At 43.2% G+C, this 23,321-nt stretch overlaps 2 protein-coding genes across 2 annotated transcripts; both read right to left on the reverse strand.

Moving 5' to 3' along the window:
- Positions 1–295: 295 nt before the first annotated feature.
- On the reverse strand, positions 296–7,638 carry LOC122448757 (eppin-like). Its single transcript, XM_043480340.1, has 4 exons — positions 7,190–7,638; positions 5,458–5,589; positions 1,146–1,313; positions 296–614 (listed from the first exon to the last, which is right to left on the reverse strand). The coding sequence occupies exons 1-4, from the start codon at positions 7,278–7,280 to the stop codon at positions 601–603; spliced, it is 405 nt and encodes a 134-aa protein (XP_043336275.1). The 5' UTR covers positions 7,281–7,638; the 3' UTR covers positions 296–600.
- A 6,706-nt stretch (positions 7,639–14,344) lies between these two features.
- On the reverse strand, positions 14,345–22,893 carry WFDC8 (WAP four-disulfide core domain 8). The gene is made up of 6 exons (XM_043480596.1): positions 22,874–22,893; positions 22,546–22,655; positions 18,761–18,901; positions 17,299–17,466; positions 15,536–15,676; positions 14,345–14,484 (listed from the first exon to the last, which is right to left on the reverse strand). The coding sequence occupies exons 1-6, from the start codon at positions 22,891–22,893 to the stop codon at positions 14,345–14,347; spliced, it is 720 nt and encodes a 239-aa protein (XP_043336531.1).
- Positions 22,894–23,321: the final 428 nt, after the last annotated feature.

A 23,321-nucleotide genomic window follows, 5' to 3' on the forward strand; every position in this document is an offset into this window, starting at 1 on the left:
CTTGTATCACGTATCCCATTCCTCAACTTGTATTTCTTGAAAGATCCCAAATAAACTTACGTTCACCGATGCCCTTCTCCTAGAAAGGAGCAGCACCCAAGAGCCCTTGCCTTAAAAGGGTCATATGATGCTTTGGAAAAACAGAGGAGTAGTATAACAATGTCCCTGGAATCCTCAACTCTCAAGATTCTGATTATCTTCATTCCCTTTAATGATGTCACCAAAAACCTCAATGACCCTTTACACCCTGCAAAGTGTAATGTGCCAGTAGATGTAAATTATTCAGCCTCAGAGGCACAGGACTAAATAAAGTGCTTTATTGGGGAAAATGAGAGCTTCACAGATATAAACAAGCAGTTCTAGAAGTTGGACATAAAGGTAAGAAGCATAGAGATGGGATCAAAAGAGAAAGATTATGTCTAAAAAGAGGCTGCGATGGAGAAAGGGGAGACAGGTGCCAGGATTCAGTTTAGGGAAGCTCTAAGGCCTTGGAACACTGAAGTGGAAGAGTGGAAGCCAGCCTGGATCATCTGCAGGCACATGGACAGCGCTTGGTCATGAGCTGAATCCCGATGGTGGTTGCAGTGTATCCTTTCGCATTCAGGAATTAGAGCCTGTTGAGAATGGAGGATAGGACCAGCTGAGCTTCTAGGACTCAGTTTATTTTCCAAACTAATCTTGAAGTTATGTTTGTACATCTTCTCACAGGAGACTAAAAGGAAGTGGGTTTCCCTGGAAAGCTCTGAATGGGATGTGGCCGGGAGTGGGTTGCTGGCGAAGAGTCATGAGGGGAAATCGATGGCCTGGAAGGGGTGATTGGTCCACCTGTCCAGCACTAGGCTGGATGTCCTGTGATCTCGCTGAAGTTGGTCTCTGAGACCTCACCATGTCTGCATCCTCTCCCACTCCTAATACTTGCCAGCTTTGATCCACAACCATGTCCCCTCCCAACTTCAGTTTCCCAGCAAGTCATGGTGCCACCCTCTGCAAGGCTTATTCTTACCTGCTGATTGGAGTTGGTCAGTTCTTGGTCTTCACCTGGTCTGTCAAGGATGCAACTATCCTGGAATGGGCCAAGCAACACCCAGACTACCCCCTCAGAGTGGCCCTGGCAAGGATGAGAGACTGGGGCCCCTGGGACTCACCCTTTGCGGAGCAGGCACTCTGGCATACAGCTTGGGATTGGAAGTTGTTATTGTTTCCTTTACAACCGCCATAGATGAAGCTGGAGCAAGTATTATTTGTCTTATCATACCACCAACGATGGAAAAGAGCCATGCAGGGGCCAGCTTCTTTGGGCATACTGCATATGTCTGCAGGGAGATGCCAGAGTTGAGATTTTAAAGTGCCCACACCAAAAAAATAAAATAAAATAAAAGCAGCTGTTATTGTCCCCCTAGTAACTAGCACAGACGAAACCCAACAGGCTCCTTTTACCTTTCACACCTCGGGAGCCCGGTTCCATTGATGTATTTGCCCATTTGTAGAGGAGAGCAGAGCTGTTTGGCTATCTGCACCCCCAGGGAACATCAGGTCAGGTCCCCACCTTCCCTTCAGGTCACAGTGTCTCCCCTGTGAGTGAGGAGCCTCTGTTTTCAGGGCTGTGCGCTTAATTCGGGGCATGCACATTGACCTCCCACATTACCAGTCTTGTCCTTGACTTCAGTAAAATGAGGATGCAAAATCCCACCCTGCTCGTCACTCGGGGCTGTCCTGAGGTGCAAATAAGACCACCCTCAGGGCCCGCTAAGTTGTGAGCTCCTTGATTGTATCTAAATGTGCAGCTTCTAGCACCGTGCCTGGCGAGAATCGGTTCTTAATAAATACGTTCTGAATGGATACGGGAGTGCTTCAAAAATGCCAAATTATAAGCCACTTACTCTGCCCTCCAAACCATGCCAAAGAAAGAGAATATGGGGTCAGAGTCAAGGGCAAGTCCATGCAGGGAATGCAAGGGGTAGTTTTTCAGATTGTCAAGCCCCTTTTTTCCCTGCAGTTAGCTTCTGTCCTGTTATGGCTTGAGTCCCCCTCCAATTCCAGTTCATACATTGAAGACCTAGCCCTCAGCACCTCAGAAGGACCCTGTTTGGAAACAAAATTGGAGCCAATGTGACTAGTTAAGATGAGGCCATACTGGGATGAGATGGGCCCCTAATCCAAAATGACTGGTGTCCCTCAAAAAGGACAAATTCTAATAGATAACTAGTAAAGACCCACTGTATAACACAGGGAACTCTACTCAATATTTTGTAATGGCCTAGATGGGAAAAGAATCTTAAAAAGAGTGGATAAATGTATTACTGATTCACTTTACTATACACCTGAAAGTAACATAACACTGTAAATTAACTATACTCCAATAAAAAAATTTAACAATAAAAAGGGTAAATTCTGACACCGACACACACACACACACACACAGGTGAACATGAAGATGAGGGCTCTCCATGGCATGGAATACCAGAGGTTGCCAGCAAACCACCAGAAGTTAGAGGAAGAGGTGTGAAACAGGTTCTTCCTTATCACCTGACAAAGAGCCACCCAACTTGCCAACACTTGACCCTGAACTTCTAGCCTGCAGAATGGTGAGACAATGCATTTCTGCGGCTTAAGCCGTCTTGTTGGTGGTACTTTGTTACAACAGTCCTAGCAAACTAACACAGGTCTGAACTAAACTATAAGTTCCCCAAGAGTCAATTCCCGCAGCTAAACAGTTAAGTCCTGTTGATTTTTACCTTCTCAAAGCTCACCTGTCTGCCCCTCTCCTTGAGTCTCAGGCTGTTGAGAAAGCCTCAACTTGATCTTCCAGCCTCTATCCTTGGCTCCTACAATCAATCCTTCCTGCTGCCCACCAGAGAGAAGGACCTGACGGATCTGAGACCAAGCTAACTGTGTCATTCCCCAGCTAAGACCTTGACTCCATGAGCAGGTCTTCCATGACCTACGGACACTTCATCATCTGCCTCCTGTTTGGTGCTCTGGCCTCCTCCCCGACCACAGTCCCCTTCTGAGCTTCAGGCTTCCACAATCTCCAACACCCACCCCCTACACCTTTCACTCCATATTCCCTCTGCCACCCTTCCACTGTTCATTAATCACACTCTTTTTTTTCATTTATTTTTATTAGTTGGAGGCTAATTACTTTACAATATTGTAGTGGTTTTTGTCATACATTGACATGAATCAGCCATGGATTTACATGTATTCCCCATCCCGATCCCCTCTCCCACCTCCCTCTCCAATTCTCCCTTCAAAACCCTTCCCAGACATCAACTCCACTATGGCATCTTGAACTCCATCCTACACTCCACACCCCCATAGGTGCCTAAGTCGATCCTGCATTTTTCTACTGTGCTTCTGAGTCGTGTGTGTGTGTGTGTCAGTTTTTTCATCTTCGTTTTCATCTATGAGGTTGTGAGCCTCTATGAGGTAGTGAGCAGAGACCATGTCTGATTTCATCTTGGAACCCCATTCTTAGCAGGTGGGCGTGCACAGTGTAGGATTTTGCAAATGCTGAGGGTAAAACAAAATGTATCCTGACTGGAACTGAATAAGTCATTCCTTGAGCACCTACTACGTGCTCAATGCTTAAAGAGACAAAAGTATGGCCTCTGTTATATAGGAGCTCCCAGTCATGAATGACTGAATAATGTGAGCTAACATGTGTCACATGACTATTAGATGCCAGGCATTGCCCTAAGCATTTCACCTGCATAAACATATATGATCTTTCAAATAACCTTTAACATTAGTTTTTCTGCTATCTAGAAACTGAGTCATCACAAGGGGGAAAGTGGTTGATTTGCCCAAGATCAATAGGCTGGTGAGAACTGGAGCTAAGATTTGAACTCAGGAAGTCTGGATTCAGAATTCCTCAACTACAGGCAAATGAATAATCCCCGATCCTCCTGCCTGTCCAGTCTACTCCAATGTCAAGTTGTGTTTGCTTCACTTCCTACATGCCTTTCAAACACTTCCGCCTCTTCCCCACCCTCTCAGCTAATTAGTCCAAGAAGCCATTTGTACTTTCATCTTGAAGTTCTTTAAGTCACTCCATTCCTGCCTCATAGGCATAGTAAAAGCCATACAATGTGCCCGCCCACCTCAGTGAATTTCCATTGATCTTAAGATCAAGGTGAGACCCTCGTCCAACAAGAACCTACCTACCAAGATCCTTTTTTCCTTTCACCATGTTCATGCTCATGTACAAAGTCTTGATGGTGGGACGCCAAAGTCCATCAAGACTTTGTACGTCTACATTGCCTGTGCCTGGAAAGCCCTTCCACCCACTTTTTCCCAAAATTTGCTACCCATCCTTCTGAACTCAACTCTAGTTTTACTTTCTCAGGGAAGGCTTCCTCAACCTCCTTATAATAGGTCAAATCCTATTATAGGTCTTAGAGACACTCAACAAACATTTCTTGAATGAGTGAATAAAGAATCTTTGATAGTCTTAATAGATTCAACAGACATAGAAAACAAACTTATGGTCACCAAAAGGGAAAGGAAGGAGAAGGGATAAATTAGGAATTTGGGACTAACAGATACATCCTACTATATATAAAATAGATAAACAACAAGGACCTACTATATAGCACATATAGAACTATATTCAGCATCTTGCAATGATTAACAATGGAAAAGAAACTGAAAAGAATATATATATACATATATATATATATGAATCACTTTGTTGTACACCTGAAACATTGTAAGGAACCTTAACTTTTGTTCTTTTTTTTTTTCCAAAATTTAAACTTTTTATTTTGTATTGGAGTACAGTTGATTAACAATGTTATGGTAGTTTCAGGTGAACAACAAAGGGACCCTACATATAATGTAACACATATACATTATGTATTACATAATGCAATGCATATGCATTACACTTTAATTTAAAAAAAGAATCCTTGATAGTCTTTCTAGAGCTGAGGTAGATGAGCATGAAGTTAAGACTACATCAGCAAAGGATAGGCCCTCTGGTCTGGAGTGGTCAGCAAAGATTTCCTAATGCTAAAGTGGATTTGTATAGGCAGGCAGTGAATCTGGAGCAAAAAGCTATTTTTTTGTATTTTTAAGAAATACAAACATCTTAATTATCATTTGCAGCAACAATATTGATATATGGTGAACCAATAGTGGGCCCCTGGGGACTAAGAAAATCATAAGGGTAAAAAAAATAATAAGAGTGGAAAGGAGCCAAGAGACTTTCTGGTTCAATCCCAACCTTATACCTAGATTTTGCTTGCAGAACCTGAGACCCAACAGGATGAAGATACTGCCTAATATCAAACATCATACTGGGCGCAGTGATGTATCTAAATTTCAAGTTTCCCAAGTCCAGCAGTCTTGCTCAGAGACCAGCCCTTAGTGAACCAGGGACAGGGCCAGCCCAGAGGAGGAAGGGGAGGATATGAGTAGAGGGGTTGGTTATTGAGGCTCTCAGTATTTATTTACCTTGTTGGAGGTTTAAGCATTTTCTTCCGCAGCTGAAGAAGCAACACTTCTCATGCTTCAGGCACTTTTTGTTCTTCGAACATTCATCCCTTTCTTTGAATTCACAATTACCCTGGATTCTGGGGCATCTCTCTGAAAGAAAGTGAAAGTGAAGTCGCTCAGTCGTGTGCGACTCTTTGCGACCCAGTGGACTGTAGTCCACCAGGCTCCTCCGTCCAGGGGGGCATCTCTCTAGGGAAGGACTAACAACCATGAGTCTGACAGTCACAATGCCCTCGCTTCTCCAGACCCAAGGCAATCCTGGGGAGTCAGGGGAGTTTGCTTTCGCTTTGCTCATCCCCAGGAGTCCTTTTCCTGGGGGTCTTTCATTTATTTCCCAGCGCTGCCTGCACTAACCTCTCTCCTGACCACCCCCCACTCTCTGCCTTCTTTCCCCTAGCCCCAACCGCTAAGGCAAGCTTTCTCAACCTAGGCACTGGAGGCATTTGGGTTAGATAATTATTTGATGGGTAGAGGAGGGTTGTCCTGGGCATTGTAGGACGTTTAGCAGCATCCCTGGCCTCTACTCACTAGATTGCCGGTAGCACTCCCCGGTTGGGACAACCAAAAAAGTCTCTAGACATTGTCAATATTCCCTGGAAGGCAAAATCGCCCATTGAAAGCCACTGGTCTAAGCCAATCTAGTCGCTTTGGGCTGGTTGAGAAAACAGTGTTTGGGAATTCCTCTGGGGGGCGCTATTGTGCAGCAATATTGTTCACCCTGGCAGTCAGACAGCTGGATTTTTAATTCTCATTCTCGGTTTACCACTTATTCTCTCTGAACTTCGGTTTCTTCATTTATAAAATCCTTTTAGCCTTACAGAGAGGTGAGGAAGAAGTAAGGCAAAGAGTGTAAAGCTATAATCATAGTCACGGATGCCCAGTAATATTAACTAACATTGGTTAAGTTAACCATAAGCCTAGCACTCTTCCAACTATTTTAAAGGCGTTATCTCATATAATCCCCAGAATTGTTCTATGAAGCTAATTCTATTAATATCCCCCATTTTGCAAATGAGGAAACTGAAGCACAGGGAATTTAAGCAGAATTTGTATCCACCAAGTCTGACTCCAGATCCCTCTCTTTAAATCCCTACTTTCAGAATGTTCAGTAAATGGTAGTGATTATCAATATTACTCTATTTGTCATTATCCAGTCACTCAGTTGTGTCTGACTCTTTGCAACCCCACGGACTGCAGCACGCCGGGCATGGAGTATTACTATCTTAAATTCAAAGGAACTTAAAGATAGTATCCGTCAGCCCAAAGTCAAGGAATCCCTGGGGAGGTGGGAACACTTTCTTGAACTACATTTGTAAGAATCAGGAGTTAATAGAGGTGGCGTTTCAAGAAAGGGGGCTATTTTTATCATGGGGTGAGAGAAAAGCCTCTTAGGCATCCCAGATCCTTATAGCCCCTCCCCTAAATGCTAGATTTTGTAATGCCCACCCCACCACACCAGCCCCACTCAGAAAGACCTTCCATTTCAAAGGGGCTGAAAATACCAACTGCCCAGGTCTGGATTCTTGCATTTACTGAAGAGATCTTCCATAGAAAAGAAAAAGGGAAGAAATAACCCAAATATCTCCCTCATCCCTAACCCAGGCCCAGAGCTAAGGTGGTGGAAAGCTTATTTCTTCCTCCCAACCATATTCTTTCCCTCCAGGGCAAGGGCTGAGGCCCCAGTACTTACGGGGAAAGAACCAGTCAGTGAGAGCAGGTCCCTGGACATTCACTAGAAGGAGGGATAGCACCAAGATGCTCAAAAGTCCAGAAGCCTCCATTCTGAAGGAAAGCTGTCCTTCTGGTGGTTCCAGATCATAAAAATGTCTGGCTGCCTTTGTCCAGCCTAATCTTTCAGTGGTCAGTATCTTGGATACTTGAGAACTGGAGTCAAGCCAACCACCTCCTTTCCTGATGGGAACACTGGGTTCCTGAGGTCATCAACGTGACTAGCTGGCATCCACATCCCACAGTCCTGGGCAAGGGTCTCTTATTATGTGGCTCTTGATCATTAGCCCCCTCAGCTGCGGTGGGTCTTCTGGTCAACCAGGGCAAGTAGGCAAAGCTGCTCTCACTTTCCAGGCTAGCTTTGGAGTGAATGCCACCATCAGAGGTCTTCCTCTTGATAACTTTGAGAGATGTTGTAGGCGGACCTCATTCTCTATTCATTTTCCATTGTAACTGGCATACCCCTTCTTGTTTTGTTTGATCCATGTGCGTCTATTGAGCTCTTAGTATCTCTTTGTTTCTGTCGGTCTCCCATGGTCCCTATGTTTCTTTGTCTCTCTCCCCCACACTGGCCTCCCATCCTGCTTTATCTCTTTGGCTCACTCCACTCGAACTCTTTGACTAAGACCACAGAGGAAAGATGTTGCCCCAGAGTGATGTGGGGAGGAGGAAGCAGGCTGATAGCAGAGTTTGCAGATAACGTTCGTCAAGATTGCATTGTCCTGAGAGCAGGAGGGAAGGTCAGGAAGGTCGGAGCTTGTACAGAGCATCTACCACCTGGTGCAAACTCCCTGTTGTCTGATGGGGAACTGTGAAGGGAAGAGACCTGCCTGAGAGACCGCAACTCAGGAAAGGTCAGTAACACAGCAGAGTTTCTGGTTTCTAACTAACGGAGGGGCTGTGGGAGAGAGAGAGAGGGTGCTGTAGGACTTGTCAGCTTTCCTTCAGCTACAGAACCCAGAAGCCCAGCCCGTCAATCAGTCCTGGTAGAGGGAGAGACAAATGTCACCAGTAGGGTCCCTGGTTTCTTCGTTATGTAGATGTTGCACATTTGGGCAAAGCTTTATTGTCCAATTGTCTTACCTGCTGGAGAAGCCAGACAAAAACCAACATTATTATCAGTGACTGACTCTAGACACAAAACCTAGGATCACGACAAAGTCCCTATGGAATCTATCGTGTGGGTCTGAGCCTACTGATACTGATGTTCTTGACCAGGACTGCCTGAGGCACTCAGACAGCCTGTATTTACTCTTGTAGAGCCCCAGAGACATTCCTTCCATCATCACCGGGGCCAAGGTTGGGTCTGGACCAACCTTTGTAGTTCTTTGGGTGGTTGCAGGACACATCTCTGCAAAATCTTCAGGGAACTGTTAAAGGGAAAAACCAAGGGCCACAAATGGCATCTTTCATACTCAAGTCTATGATACCAAGCCTAGACTTAATACCTAACCTAACTGCGGTTTTGACCTTCACCAGAAATGTAGTATTAATCAGTCTGGAATTCCCGGGTCAGCACCAATGAGGCTATCTGTCACGTGGGCCGTCTCCATGCGTCCCACTCCCTAAGAACAGGCAATCTGTGTGATAAGGGCCCTTGATTCTCTTTCCTCCAAAAGCACATCCCGGTCTAAAAGTAATCTTTTCTTTTCTTTTGCTTATAGCTCCCTTGCCTCATAGCTCTTCCAATAAAAACCCTCCATTTCGTACAACCCCTTGGAGCACCTTCTAGCACCACGGTGGATGCTACTCAATTCATCAGTCAGCTAAGAAAGCCAGTTTGACCTTCAAATTTACTCAGCTGAATTGTATTTTTATAATGGAACTTTGCAGAACAAGGTTTTTACTATTCACAAGTCCTGGAGGGTACATGACAGGCCCGAGGGTCACACAGTTAAGATCACAAGCAGAGAAAGATGAAGAAAGTGTAGACCCGGGGATCTGCCTTTATTAGGGTTTAAGATGGAGTGTCTAAGGTTTCACTCTTTTTGTAAAAAAAAAAAAACAATTTCTGCCCCTCTCCCCCCACCACCCCACTTTTTTTTTCTGCATTGCATGGGCTCAGTAGCTGGGAATCTCTTGTGGAGCATGGATTCTAGAGCGATTGGGCTCTCTAGTTGCAGCATTGGGCTTAGTTGCCCCATGGCATGTGGAATCTTAGCTCCCCAACCAGGGATTGAACCCACATCCCCTACATTGGAAGGTGGATTCTTAAAGACTGGACCACAGGGAAAATCCTAAGACTTCAATCTTTATTGGTGAGTTTAAAGCATGAAAGCATGCATGGAAGGGAGAAACCAGGTCACGCAGTGGTTAGTCATCTAGGTTATGTTGCCAAAACTCAGCCTCTGTTCACCTGTGCCGAATAGAAAGGCAGAGACAAGAGTTTTGGGTAAAATAGAAAAGAGTAGCTTTTATTGCTTTGCCAGGGGAAGGGGTCCACAGGGGGCTAATGCCCTCAAGACTGTGTAACCCACCCTGGGCGAGGTAGACAGGAGCTCTATAGTGTTCAAGGAGCAGGGCCTGATCAGCTTGTGGACCATTCTTAGATTGACTGGCATCCAGGTGAAGTTTCAAGCATCTTCAATGTCCTGATTTCAACCAGTCTAGGGTCTATGTTCTTGTGGTGAGCAGTTTTCATCTGCTTCCTGTAAAAACAACTTAGGAACTTGTGCCAGGCCTTCATCTGTATCTTTCAGGGAACTGGGAATTGGGGAGTTCTGCTATGTGACAGAATTATAGTCAGTAATGTTACCAGTTCCCCAGTCAATAGCTTCTTTGTTGCTGCATCTTCACATTTCCCAACTATTAACTCTTGAGTCAGTATTTTACTTCAAAAGACCAGGACACAGGGGCTTGAACACAGTTTCAGTACTTGGGCTTTCTAAGAGGGAAACTTCACAGAAGGGGGCAGCCTGGCTCCTTGCCTAGTTATTTTGCTGTGTCAAATAACTGGCAACATGTTTATTCAAGAGGGATGTCGTAAAAATGGATGCCTCAACAGTCAAAATCTTAACGTCAGGCACTACAGAATACTTTCCCACCAACTACATGATCTCACTAGATCTCACAAAGAAACTAGGGAACAGAATTTTTAATGAACCGCCAAGATGTCTTAAGCAATAGTGTCCTTCTTATTCTACTACTTGCATTCTCCCAAACTCAGCCTGGGGGAATAGAAAGCTGAAATACTTAAGTGGAAAAACTCTGGGGGCCCATCAATTCCATTTCCTCAAATTACAGCTAGAGATCATATGGTCCAGAGAAGTGAAGATGCCGACTCAACGTCACCTAGAAAGTGAGTGTCAGAAATAAAGTTAGGAGGGAGTTGAGTTCCCAAGCCCTTGCTAGAGGTCATGAGAGAATCTTCTGCATTGGTGTGGATATACTGTTTTAGTAGAGAGTTGAAGGTAGAGAGGAATGGTGAGTCTAAAGAGGAGGAAAGTTAATATTTTAGTGGTGACACAGGCTAAAGACAAGGGCTTCCCAAGTAGTTCAACAGTAAAGAATCTGCCTGCCAATGTGGGAGGCGAGGGAGACGTCCGGTCGGGAAGATCCCCTGGAGAAGTGAAGGGCAACCCACTCCAGTATTCTTGCCTGGAGAATCCCGTAGACAGAGGAGCTTGGTGGACTACAGTCCACGGGGTTGCAAAGAGTTGGACGAGACTGAGCGGCTGAGCAAACACAGAGAAACTAAAGGCCAGCAGAGTCTGTAAGTGTCCAAGTGGTTCCCAGGGTTCCCAAATAAGACTGAATTTTTCTCTAAATTTTCTTAAAAATAAATCTCAGAATTTCTGGTTGCTCTATCCCATTCTGTCTTGTTAAATTTTCAGCCTTATCCAAAAGTCTCACTTTAGAAGCAGGTGAGATGAAATTTACATTTTGGGGGCCTTGGATCAATGTTGCTTGGGGACCATTCCTTCATCTAATTTCTTGGAGAAGGCTGAGTAAGGATCCACCTGGATTTTTGTCCCTTCTTCCCTATGGCGTCTCATCAATGGGCGGCGTGCCCTACCTCTGCCTTAGCCACACTTCTGTCCTAGGGCCAATCTTGTGCTTGGAATGAGGGACTCCAAAGGACACCAAGGTAGATGGCCTCTACCTGGAAACTTCAGCTTCTCCACTAGACCAAGACTTATCACATGGTGACTTCCAGTCCCTGGCTTTCTATCTTGTTCCCTGTGCCTCTGACTTAATCACTGAGTGCCATGTTGGTTTCCCAAAGAAACTCTGAGCTCCTCTGAACAGGTCTGTGTCTAGATCCTAGTGCTTACATTTTTTTAATCTTATTTATTTAATTTATTTTATTTCTGGTTGCACTGGGTCTTCATTGCTGCTTGTGGGCTTTTCTCTAGTTGTGGTGAGCAGGGGCTACTCTTCATTGTGGTGTGCGGGCTTGTCACCGTGGTGGTTTTTCTTGTTGGGGATCACAGGGTCTAGGCACATGGGGTTCAGTAGCTGCAGCTCAAGGGCTCGGTAGTTGTGGTACACAGACTTAGCTGCTTCACAACATGTGGAATCTTCCTGGACCAGGGATTAAACCATGTCCCCTGCGTTGATAGGCAGATTCTTATCCACTGTGCCTCCAGGGAAGTCTGGGATTTACATTTATTTTTAAAAAATTTACTTTATATCAGAGTACAGTTGATTAACAATGGTGTATCAATTTCAGGTGTATAGCAAAGTGATTCCTAGTACATATGCATGTATCTATTCTTTTTCAAATTTTTTCCCCATTTAGGTTATTAGAGTGTATTGAGCAGAGGTCTCTGTGCTGTACAGTATGTCTTTGTTGTAGAACCTCATATTTAGAACATGAATAGGCCCAGAATAAATATTCAGTACATTCTGTTGAATGAGCTATGTAGGTGCAGGATTGGTAAGTGGACATGTGGATGGATAGATGGACCATGGATAAATGGGAAGGTGGTTGGATTGGCAGGAAGAAGAAAGGGTGAGGGTAGCATGAATATTCAAGCGCATGAATGCATGGATATGGATGGGTCGATGGATGGCTGGGCCAAGAAGTAAATTGGATTGGATAAAAGAATGGATAGGTTAGTGATGCGATGAATGGGTCTATTGATGAAAGTTGTTTGAATGGAAAGCATATGAGTGATTGGTGGGTGTAAGGAAGAAAGATGGATGTAGAAATGATGGAGAAGTACCCTGATGGATATAAGAGAAATGTGTGAGTGTGAAAGATAAGTAGGTAGATAAATAGGTAGGTGGAAGAAAGATTGGATATAAATTGGGCAGCTGAACAGGTAGAAGGTAGACGAGTGAGAAGGGTAAGTTGGATGGATATATGGGTGAAAGAATGGGTGCAAAGATAAATTAGTTGAAACGTATGGCAACAGAGGGCAAAGTGAGAGGATGGTTGGGTGAATAAATGGACTGAATGGTTGGTGGATAGGTAGGTGGGGTGGAAACATGAATGAAAATATTAACTAAAGTTAAAGAAAAGAAAAGGACTGTATACAGAATAATTTATACTGCTACAAAGTCATACATTTATAAATAGGGAGAAAACTGATCAATTTTAGCAAAATAGACCAAAATTTACAGATGAGGTAGAAAGCCTGTACAAACTCTAGGATGAAGTATCAAAAAATAAGTAAAAATATACCATTATGATATTCACGTATGTATGTATATATAACTGAATCACTGAAACTAACATTGTAAATCAATTACATACCTCAATTGAAAAAAATCCTATCTAACCTAAAATATATATATTATATGTACATATACTATTATAGAAGGAACCGAAAATAGGCAAGTTTCGCAAATAGTCTTCCATGCTAGTTTTCTGAGGTAATATGACTCAAATAGCAAAGCACACAAAAATCATAGGCCTAGTTTTTTCTTTTACCTATAGATATGGGAATTCTAAATAAACTATTTGGTGAAAGAACCAACAATGTATTAATTCAATTATACCTTCAACATGATTAAGGTCATTCTAGGAATATGAGGATGGTTCAACATATGAAAATTTGTGTAAGTTTTTTTGTCTTTCTTTTTTATTTTCTAAATTATGAAAGTATGATAACACATTTACAGAAGACTTGGAAAATACAGAACAAAGTTACATATAATTCCACTATAATAATTGTTTTAAGTAGATAAATTAAGATTTTTAGTTGTGGTTTCAATATCAAACTCTTAGAAATTAATAGAATGAATGTACAGAGAAGTAGATGAAGATAGTAGACTTCTAGTTGAAAAGCATTATGAACCAACTTGATGTAATTAAGATTTATACAATTTTCACACAACAGTAGGATACAGATTCTATTTAAGTTCCCATAGACTATAGATAGGAGACACTGGAACATACCCAGAGGCATAAGACCAGGTGCAGAAATTTCATGGTTTAAAGGTGTTGAAAAAATTGTATAAGTTTTTATACCAACAAATTAGAAGAAAAAAATAATTGCATCACTAGATGCTGAAAAAATATATGACAAAATTTAGCAGTAATTTTCAACAGCAGCTTTAAATGGATTAAAGAGGAAATGACCCAAGGGTAATAAAACCTACTTGTCCCAAACCCAACAACAAATGTCATTTTATACAGCCAGAGCCACTGACTTTAAAATAAAGAACTGGACAGGGCTAGAGCTTATTGAATTTATTCTCAACATTATTTCAGAGGTTCTATATGATATAAAAAGCCCCGAAATTTTTAAAAAAGTAAGTCATGAAGTAGGAAAAAAAAAGAGTCAAATTTATCATCATTTTCAGATTATATGATTGTATATAAAATCAAAGTAACCCCAATAAATATTGTTATGCTTAATAAGGCCATTTGGCAAACTAGTCGGATGCAAGACAAAATTGATAGCTTTTTATCATACCGAAAGTGAAAGTCACTCAGTCGAGTCCAACTCTTTGCAACCCTATGGACTATACAGTCCATGGAATTCTCCAGGCCAGAATATTAAAGTGGGTAGTCTCCTCCTTCTCCAGGGGATCTTGCTAACCCAGGGATAGAACCCAGGTCTCCCAAGTTGCAGGCGGATTTTTTACCACATGAGCCGCAAGGGAAGCCCTTTTATTATACTACTCATCATGAATTACTTTGATGATAACATTTTAAACTTACTGTTCATTTCAGGGGTTCCATGCACTTCAGTCCACAGCGTGAACAGCACTTTGCCGTCAGTGGGCAATCATCATCCAGCAGGCACCTGGGTCTGTCAATCGTGGTACATACTGGCGGCTTGTTTGGGCAGAAACCTGCTTTGACTTTATAGGGTAAAACAAAGACACTTGACCTTGAAATACTTGACCATACTTTGAGATAAATTAGGGGAACCTTAAATAAGATTTTCCTCTAATTAAGTCTCTTACCCTCCCCCCTAGAGTGACAATAAGGTGGAATAGGTGGAGTATTGACTTCTATTTGATAATTTTAATAATTATTTGAGGAGAATCAAAAAGTCTTGCCAAGAGGGAGGAAACATATGAGTACCTATGGCTGATTCATGTTAATGTTTGGCAGATATGAACACAATATTGTAAAGCAATTATCCTTCATTTAAAAATAAATAATTTTTTTTAATGGGCAGAAAAAAAAGTCTTGCCATCTCTGATTTATAAAATCTGATAGGATTCCTAATTGACTCTACAAAATTAATAGATTTGGGTTATCTAATCCCAGAGTACCAGAAGTAGGAGTATTAGAGAACACCAAGAACTTCCTTGTTTTATAAACTGTAGATACTAAGGACCATATAGGGGGAATTGAGTTGCCTAAGGTCACACAGAAAGCTAGCAGGAAAGTTGAAGTCAGTTGAAAAGCCTTTGACTCCTTCCACCATACCATGTTGTTCCTCAAAACACTGACAATTCCTGGGACAAGACCACAGTATCTTAGCACTACATGAGGGAATGAATAGCATAGAGGAAGAGGTCACTTCTACTCAACAGCACTTTGCTACTCATCTTTTCCCCTGCACACTTTACATGAAGTTCTGTGCAGACATAGGATTTATCTGACTTATACCTATGAATGGTTATGAATTTTCTATGTGAATAAGTGGATCCTGTCACCTTGTAGGACACTGAAGAATGAGACTTGAAATAAATACATTTTCATTGAGAAATATGACGAGGGTTACCATGCAAGATTGGCTTGGAAGAATAGCACAACAGTCTCCCAAGGTCAAGAGAGCAACATGAGAGCCCTGGTTGGCCATTAAGTGAGGAAAATTTCCCAGAGGACCCCTGAGCTAAACTAAGGGGCATTCTCAGGGTTTGCCCAGTAGACTTTGGGAAGTATATCCCCAGTCCTTACCTGTCCAGGCCATGGCACAAGCAAAGCCGCACATGGATTCACAACATTTTTCATTTAAGGGGCAGTCGTAGTCACTCTTACATGAAGCTGAACACTCCATACGGTTCTTAAAAGGGAAGAGTGGGCACTGTCCATCCTTGACTGCAATGAAAGCAGGTGTGAGTTCCTGCAAACCCCATCCTCTCCCATCACCCTTCAAACAGCTTTTCCTTTTCTTCAAAACCAGTATCTCTTTCTGGGATGTGGTTCATTCTGCCCTGTCCACAGGCACCTCCAGTAGGCTGTGGAGTGATGAAATGTCCCTCTGTATCAGGAGATGCAGTAGAAAGAGAGTTAAACGTGGTGTTTGAAGCCCCAAGGTAAAGTCCCGGTCCTGCTACTTAATAAACGATTTCGGTTTCCTTCTCTACAAGGTAGGATTAATTATGTGACATCCACACTAGTCCATGTGAGCTGTTTTAGGGGACATGCTTTACTTTGCAGGAGGAGTGACGTGATCCGACTCGAATTTTGAAAGAATCACTGTGGCTACTGTGTTCATAACAGACTTGTAAGAAAGGAAGGAGAGAAACAAGGACATCTGTTAGGAGGTCACTGCGATTAATCCAGATGAGAAGATGGCACGTTAGGTTAGGGTGGCAGCTGTGGACGCAGTAAGAACTGATCAGATTCTGGATCTATTTTCCAGATAAGTCTAAAATGACTTCTTAACAGAGGATGTTGGTTGAGAAAGACAGACATCAAGGATGCATGTACATGTCTCTGTTTGTCCTCATCTGATTGTACATTCCCTGACAGCAGGAAATGTTTTTTCTCCTTGTCCTCATCATTCTTCCTGCTCTCCTCCTCCTCCTCCTTAGTGAGCCCACGTAACCTTGTCAAGTCTTTGTGTCCTTGATAATACATGATCCTGTCAACAATTCAATGAGGTTCTATTCCAGTATTCCAATACTATTATTCCAGTATTACAAGGGGAGGAACTGAAACTCAAAGAGGTGAAGAAATTTGCAGGGAGAAAGACAGATTTCTAGCCAGTATTTTGACTCCTAAGCTCTGTATCACGCTGTCACCCAACATTACTGGTCATTGCACAAGAATTAATCCACAGACTTTACCTTTAGCCCACTCTGAAAGTGAAAGTCATGTCCACCTCTTTCTGACCCCATGAACTGTAGCCTCCCGGGCTCCTCAGTGCATGGAATTCTCCGGCAAGAATACCGGAGTAGTTTGCCATTCCCATCTCCAGCGGATCTTCCTGACCCAGGGATGGAATCTGGGTCCCCTGCACTGCAGGCAGATTCTTTACCATCTGAGCCACCAGGGACACCCTTGTCTTGCTCCACTCTTCACCTCCTCCCTGCTCCATCCCTATTTCATGGGATTCCAGAGCTGGCCTGTCTATGCTTCATTCTTGGGTGAGTCCTTAGGTAATATTCAGCAGGTCAATGTCATGAGAAAATAACCTGTTTCCAAAGTGTTGTCCTGACTCTCAGGTTCCACTGGCCAAAGTTTACCGACAGTTGATGTGCACTACCTCAGTTTTTGGCACAACTCCATTAGGTAAAGACTACTATTATTTCCACTTTATAGACAGGAGAACTAAAACTCATGAAAGACACAAAATTAAGACTACCCAGCCAGTGAATGACACAGCAGAGATTTGAACCAAGGCTGTTTCACTTCAAAGCCTGAATCTGCAACTGGGATGGTATATTATTTCTCGTCAGGCTAGGCTCACAGATTGCCAAGGGTATGAGTCTTACCAACTGATGAGCAAGCCTTCATGCAGTCCTCCTTCTTGGAGAAGCTGTTGGCATTCCCAAGGCAACCTCCATAAAAAAAGGGTTTGCATACACGCTGTTCGGTGTTAAAATACCACTGCTTGACTGTCTTCTTGCAGTGTCCTGTGTCTAAGGGTAACAAGCAGGGTTCTGAGACAGGAGACAGAGAGGGAAGAACATAAGGGTGGCAAAAAAGGAAGGGGTTAGGCCCTCAACTTTTGTATAGTTCAAGGTGTTATTATCCAAGTTATAGAAAGAGCCATGATCAATAAAAGTTCTGGTCCTAGCTCTATATGGTCACTCTTTAACATCTCTGAGTGTTCTTCCTACCTTGCAAAGGAGGTCACAAAGAGCATATAAGAAAGATTCAGAGCTGATATTACTTCTTCACTGCTTTGAGTTTTGAGAGGGAAAGACTTGTTCAAGAACTATATTCAAACTGCCTATCAAAGCATCTGGCACATAGGAAGAATGAGGTACTGAGACAGAAAAAGAGCAGTCCCTCTCTGTCTGGAAATTGATCTGATGCTCACAGCTAAGCCATATTGTTCTCTTGTTGGACATAATCCCACAGGACATCCACATCAAACAAAGTTACTCTGAGGTGATAGAGTGGGACCAAAAAAAAAAAGATCACTGTGAAACCTACAAAATACCAAACACCTATGAGTGATGTATGTTTCTCTACCAGTTACGGCTTTATCTTGATTCTAGTCTTCCCACTCTATTGAAGAGATTTACCAGGATAATTACACAACTTCCCCCACTTTCTGACAGCACCCAATCTAGGGTGAATTCCCACTTCCTTAGATCTTCCCCCAAATTCCCCAATCAAAGCCTTAGTCCTGTAGTAGATACTTCCTAACAGCTTCTTCTTGAGAAACCTCAAATTGTCTGTGGTGAACTTTCTCCCTCACTGCAGCAAGTAATTAGCTCAACTTGTTCAACTACAGGTCTGTTCCTGGTGGCCTTTAACCAAAGGGCATTGATACTACTTATTTGTTGAAGGAATGAATGAATGAATGAATGAATCTATACAAAATGCACAGTTCCTTATTATTAGATACTTTGAATTACCAGAAAACCTCGTCGAAGGGCAAAGAATCAGAAAATAACTCCACCCTCTGAACTGACTGAGGCTGATACTTGCCACAGTGCCAACAACAGTTTCTTGACACATAGTGAACAAGCAGCAAGCATTAGTTACTGGAAGTGATTGGACATTGGACCAAAGAAGAATACCTTCAAGAGTATCAGTTGATGTCCACCATGCCTAGACTCATTGTTTGTGCTTGAGGTTTGGGAGTCTCATTAGAGAAGGCAAAAAGCTTGAACCCTGGCCTCCCTATCCCAATGTTCAAGGGAATCATTCCACCACGTCTTGACAGGGTAGGAAATAGGACACCTCACAAAACACCGTTGCTCTCAGCCTGGATGGCACTACCTTCAGATGGATCCATGCACTTCTTCCCACAGGCAAAAGAGCAGCACTTGAGGTGTTCATCGCAATTGAAATCTGTTTTGCATAAGTCTGGGGCTTTAGAATTACAGGTGATCCTTTCTTGGAGGCACGCTCCTGGCTTCTCTGTAAGAAAGAAATGTCCAAATTCACATCCTTTGAGAGTTTCAGCTCTTATTGGCCCATGGAAAAAAGTGGATAGTGAGACTCTTTCAGTCCTATACTCTACCTTCAATTCTTAGCTGTCACTCTGCTTGTATTCAGAGTCTGCCTCTCACCACTCTTCACACATTTAGGTAGATCTGAATCAGGAATTTGTGTCCAGGTAGAACCAAAGGGGAAGCACCTTTCAAAATCTGTAAGTCTGTCTCTGTTTCATGACTAAATTCATTACATTATTTTTAATTAGATTCTACATATAAGCAAAATCACATCTGTCTTTCTCTGACTTACTTCACATAGCATGATCATCTCTAGGTTATTCATGTTGCCACAAATGGCATTATTTCAGTCTTTTTATGGCTGAGTAATAATAATACATATACATATATCACATTTTCTTTATCCATTCAGATTCCAGGGCAGGGGGTTTTATAGGGATCAAGACCCTAGTCTTAAATTCAGGATCTCCTTTCTCCTCTTAAAACCAATTATTTTAATGCCTAATTCCTCTGCCTCCTGTATCTTAGTTGATAAGGGAAGTTAATTAGTGAGGAGTGGTGAAAATACCATGGACGTAGGAGTCAGGAGCCCTGATTTTGGTTCCTGACTCCTTGTGAATTCAAGACCAATCTGAGTTCCACTATATGACTCTGCAGTTATCTCTAAGGGGAAAGAAATGGTGAAGTGGAAGAATCACTATAAATAAGACAACTCTGGCTTAGATGCTTGACTCTACACAACAGCTAAATAATCTTGGGGGAAATGTCTTCCTTTGTCTGAGTTATAAATTTCCCATCTATGAAAGGAGAATTACAATCTCTACTTTATAGGCTGTTCAGAAGGATTAAGATAGCAGAGTAGGAAGACTCTGAGCTTACCTCCTCCCATGGGCACACCAAAATTACAACTCTTCATGGAGCAACTCTGCATCGAAAGACCAGAAGACTAACAGAAAAGATCATCTACAATGAAAGATACAAAGAAGGAACCACAACAAGATGGGTCGGAGGGACAGAGATGTCTACTCAAGACCTATACCCCAGGTGGGCAACCCACAAACAGAAGGATAATTACAATTTGCAGAGATTATCACCAGGAGGTGAGGGGATCTGAGTCCCACATTGGGCTCCCCAACACAGGAGTCCTATACCAGGAAGACAAGACCCAGAATGCTTGACCTCAAAGGCCAGTGGGGCTTACTTTCAGGAGAAGCAGAGGACTGTGAAAAAGATTCCACTGTTGAAAGGCACACACAAAATCTCACCTGCTCTGGGACTCAGGGCAGAAGCAGTGATTTGAAAGGAGGCAAGGTCAGAACCCCCTGCTGATTGTAGAGAGCCTCCCAGAGAGGCAAGGAGCAGCTAGAGTTCAGCCCAATCTGTTAAGTCTTTTAAAAAGAAGGTTTTTTCCTGATTGGTAGAGAAGAGATCAGAGGTATTCGAAGTATAAGAGGAATCTGGCCTGCTATTTGTAGCTTTGAAGATGGAAGAGACTAATTGTCTAGGAATGAGGGTGGCTGCTAAAAGTTGACAACCAGTAAGGAAACCTCAGTGCTAAACAGTTGCCAGGAATGATTCTGCTAACAACCAATGAGATGGGAGGAGACCCTTGAGTCCCATATAAGAATGGCAGCCTTGATGGACACCTTGATTTCAGTCTGGTGAGAACCTGAGCAGAGAACCTCAACACTCCATGCCAGACTTCCAACGTACAGGTAATTTGTTAGGCAGCAAGATAACTGATAAAATATTTATTGTGGCTCTATGTCTCAAAACTGAGCATCTCTCTGGTGGAATCTGACCAGAGAGACATGACTCTTTTGAATACTACTGAATCTTGGAATTACAGAAGTTTAGAATTAGAAAAAACATATTTATCATTGATATCAACTTCCTAATCTAATAGGTTAAAATAAGAAAGAGAGAGGTCACATAGAATAATATAGTGAATTGGGGACAGATCTGGGACTTCCAATCCATGGCTTTTTCCAGAAGACCCACTTCTTTGGTGAGGACTGGCCACTGAGACTTCTAGTGCTTTCCAAATATATTTCTTGCCCTTCATACTACCTTTTTTAAAAAGATTTATTTATTTATTATTTTCTTGGCCAAGCCTCAAAGCATGTGGGATCTCAGCTGCCCTAACAGGGATCGAACCTGTGCCCCCTGCATCAGAAGTGCAGAGTCTTAACCACTGGACCACCAGGGATATCCCCCTTTCATGCTATCCTTAATGCACTCTCCAAGGATGGCCTGAAGCCAAGAAAAGAAGATGGTATCAGCCCTCTCCTGTCATTCCTTCACTCACACTTCCCAGGAGATCACATCCATTCCCACAATCCCAACTGTGGTTCCTATAGCTCCTAGACCTAGCCTCTCTTCCAAGCTAAGACACTTTATATCCAACAGCCTGAGGAAAACACCATTTGGGCATCTAATAAACACCTCTGTTCCAACATGTTTAAAATGGAACTAATCACTTACACATGGAATCTAAAATATGGCACAAATGAACTTATCTACAAAACAGAAACAGACTCATAGGCATAGAGAACAGACCCATGGTTGCTTAGGAAGAGGGGGAAAAGAGGGAGATGGAGTGGGAGTTTGGGGTTAGTAGATGCAAACTATTACATTTAGAGTGGATAAACAACAAAATCCTAACATATAGCACGGGGAACTATATTCAATACCCTGGAATAAACCATAATAGAAAAGAATATTAAAAAGAATGTATATATGTGTGTATATATATGAGTCATCTTTCTGTACAGCAGAGATCGGCACAACTTTGTAAATCAACTAAACTTCAGTTTAAAGAACAATAAGAAGACAAAATGGAACTAGTATCTCCCCATGTCCAAAGAGCACCTTCTCTCTGTGTCCATCTTGATATTTGGCATCAACAGCCCCCTACTCTGTTATTAGAATCCTGAGATTCAGTTCCCTCACTCGCCATCACCCCCCACATCCTACCAGTCATGGGCTTGGGTCAGTTCAACTTCCTAAATCCCGTCTCTTCTCCCTCTTTGCTCCACTTCCTCAGGTCAGCACCTGACCTCCCGCGTGCACTTTATGTGTTCAGTCACCAAGTCACGTCCAACACGTTGTGACCCCGTGGACTATAGCCTGCCAGGCTCCTCCGCCCACGGGATTTTCCAGGCAAGAAAACTGGAGTGGACTGCCATTTCCTGTTCCAGGGCATCTTCCCAACCCAGGGATTGAACCTGTGTCTCTTGCACCTCCTGCTTTGGGAGGTGGATTCTTCACCACTCTCGCTACTAGGGAAGCCCAACCTTCTCCCATCTCCCCCTTCAACTACTGCACCAGCCTCCTCATCCATCTTCTGCCCTCAGAGTCCTGCCTAGCAACTGACAAGTTTTCAAAAATTAAACTTGGAAAAGACATGTATCAGGAAAAGTCAGGGAATAATTTGGGGGTAAGCAGGTGAGGGAAGGATTTAAAGGGCTCAGGACAGGTGAGTAAGGCTAGTTCTCTGAAGCCACCATCACACTGGCCTCCTCTGACACAAGTCCTTGCCTCGTGTCTAATCCTCAGTCCCCAAGATTGCCTTCTAAAGAAGAGCAGCTGCAGCTTTTCCAAACCCACTTTTGGCTCTGTTGCTTGGTGAGGCAGATGTCTGCTCCAAAGAGAGGAAGAGAAGCAGCAGGAGGGCGACATTCCTCCAGGAGAAGGTGGAGCTGTGAAGAGGAAGATGCCTGTGGAAGGGGAAGAGAAGAGGGCAGGGATCAGGCACAAGCCAGAGAGACACAAGCATCTGCAGATGAACCTTGGAGCTGATCCACCAATTCCCTTAGTTCACAGAGGAGAAAACCAAGGCGCATCACGTGAGGTCGGTCACATGGCAAGCAGGGCAGGTCCCTCAGCCCCAACACCCTCCCAGGGGCCCCACGCTCTGCTGGGGGCTGTACATTACCTACCCAGACACTTGCCCATCGTCTTGCTCCCAGGAGATAGGCCACACATGAATGATCACAAGGATCTGTCTGGAACGCAAAGTTGATTTGCCCACAATCAGTCCTGGGGCAACCCAGACACTAGTGAGAATCTTTTCTTTGCTCCACTGAGCAAGAAACTGATGATGGTATGAGATTTGCAGGGAGGCCTGGGCTTATCCCACTGGGTTTTAGTGCCCAAAGAGCCAAAAAGATGCCAGTTGATGTGAGGTTAACAAAGTGAATTGAAAGTTGCTCAGTCATGTCTGACTCTTTGTGACCCCATGGACTATACAGTCCATGGAATTCTCCAGGCCAGAGTACTAGAGTGGTAGCCTTCCCCTTCTCCAGAGGATCTTCTCAACCCAGAGATCAAACCCAGGTCTCCTACACTGCAGGCAGATTCTTTACCAGCTGAGCCACAAAGGA

The sequence above is a fragment of the Cervus canadensis genome, chromosome 10 (genome assembly GCF_019320065.1).
Source record: "Cervus canadensis isolate Bull #8, Minnesota chromosome 10, ASM1932006v1, whole genome shotgun sequence".
Classification (NCBI taxonomy): domain Eukaryota; kingdom Metazoa; phylum Chordata; class Mammalia; order Artiodactyla; family Cervidae; genus Cervus; species Cervus canadensis.

What these genes read in the sequence shown, in the direction of transcription:
- LOC122448757 (XM_043480340.1), bottom strand. Translation starts at nt 7,280, where the DNA reads ATGGAGGCTTCTGGACTTTTGAGCATCTTGGTGCTATCCCTCCTTCTA. An exon ending in CACTGACTGGTTCTTTCCCC is followed by an intron (nt 5,590 to 7,189) that starts GTAAGTACTGGG and finishes ACTTTCTTTCAG; the next exon opens with AGAGATGCCCCAGAATCCAG. An exon ending in ATGCTTAAACCTCCAACAAG is followed by an intron (nt 1,314 to 5,457) that starts GTAAATAAATAC and finishes ATCTCCCTGCAG; the next exon opens with ACATATGCAGTATGCCCAAA.
- WFDC8 (XM_043480596.1), bottom strand. Translation starts at nt 22,893, where the DNA reads ATGGGCAAGTGTCTGGGTAG. An exon ending in ATGGGCAAGTGTCTGGGTAG is followed by an intron (nt 22,656 to 22,873) that starts GTAATGTACAGC and finishes CCCCTTCCACAG; the next exon opens with GCATCTTCCTCTTCACAGCT. An exon ending in TTGTGCCATGGCCTGGACAG is followed by an intron (nt 14,485 to 15,535) that starts GTAAGGACTGGG and finishes TACCCTATAAAG; the next exon opens with TCAAAGCAGGTTTCTGCCCA.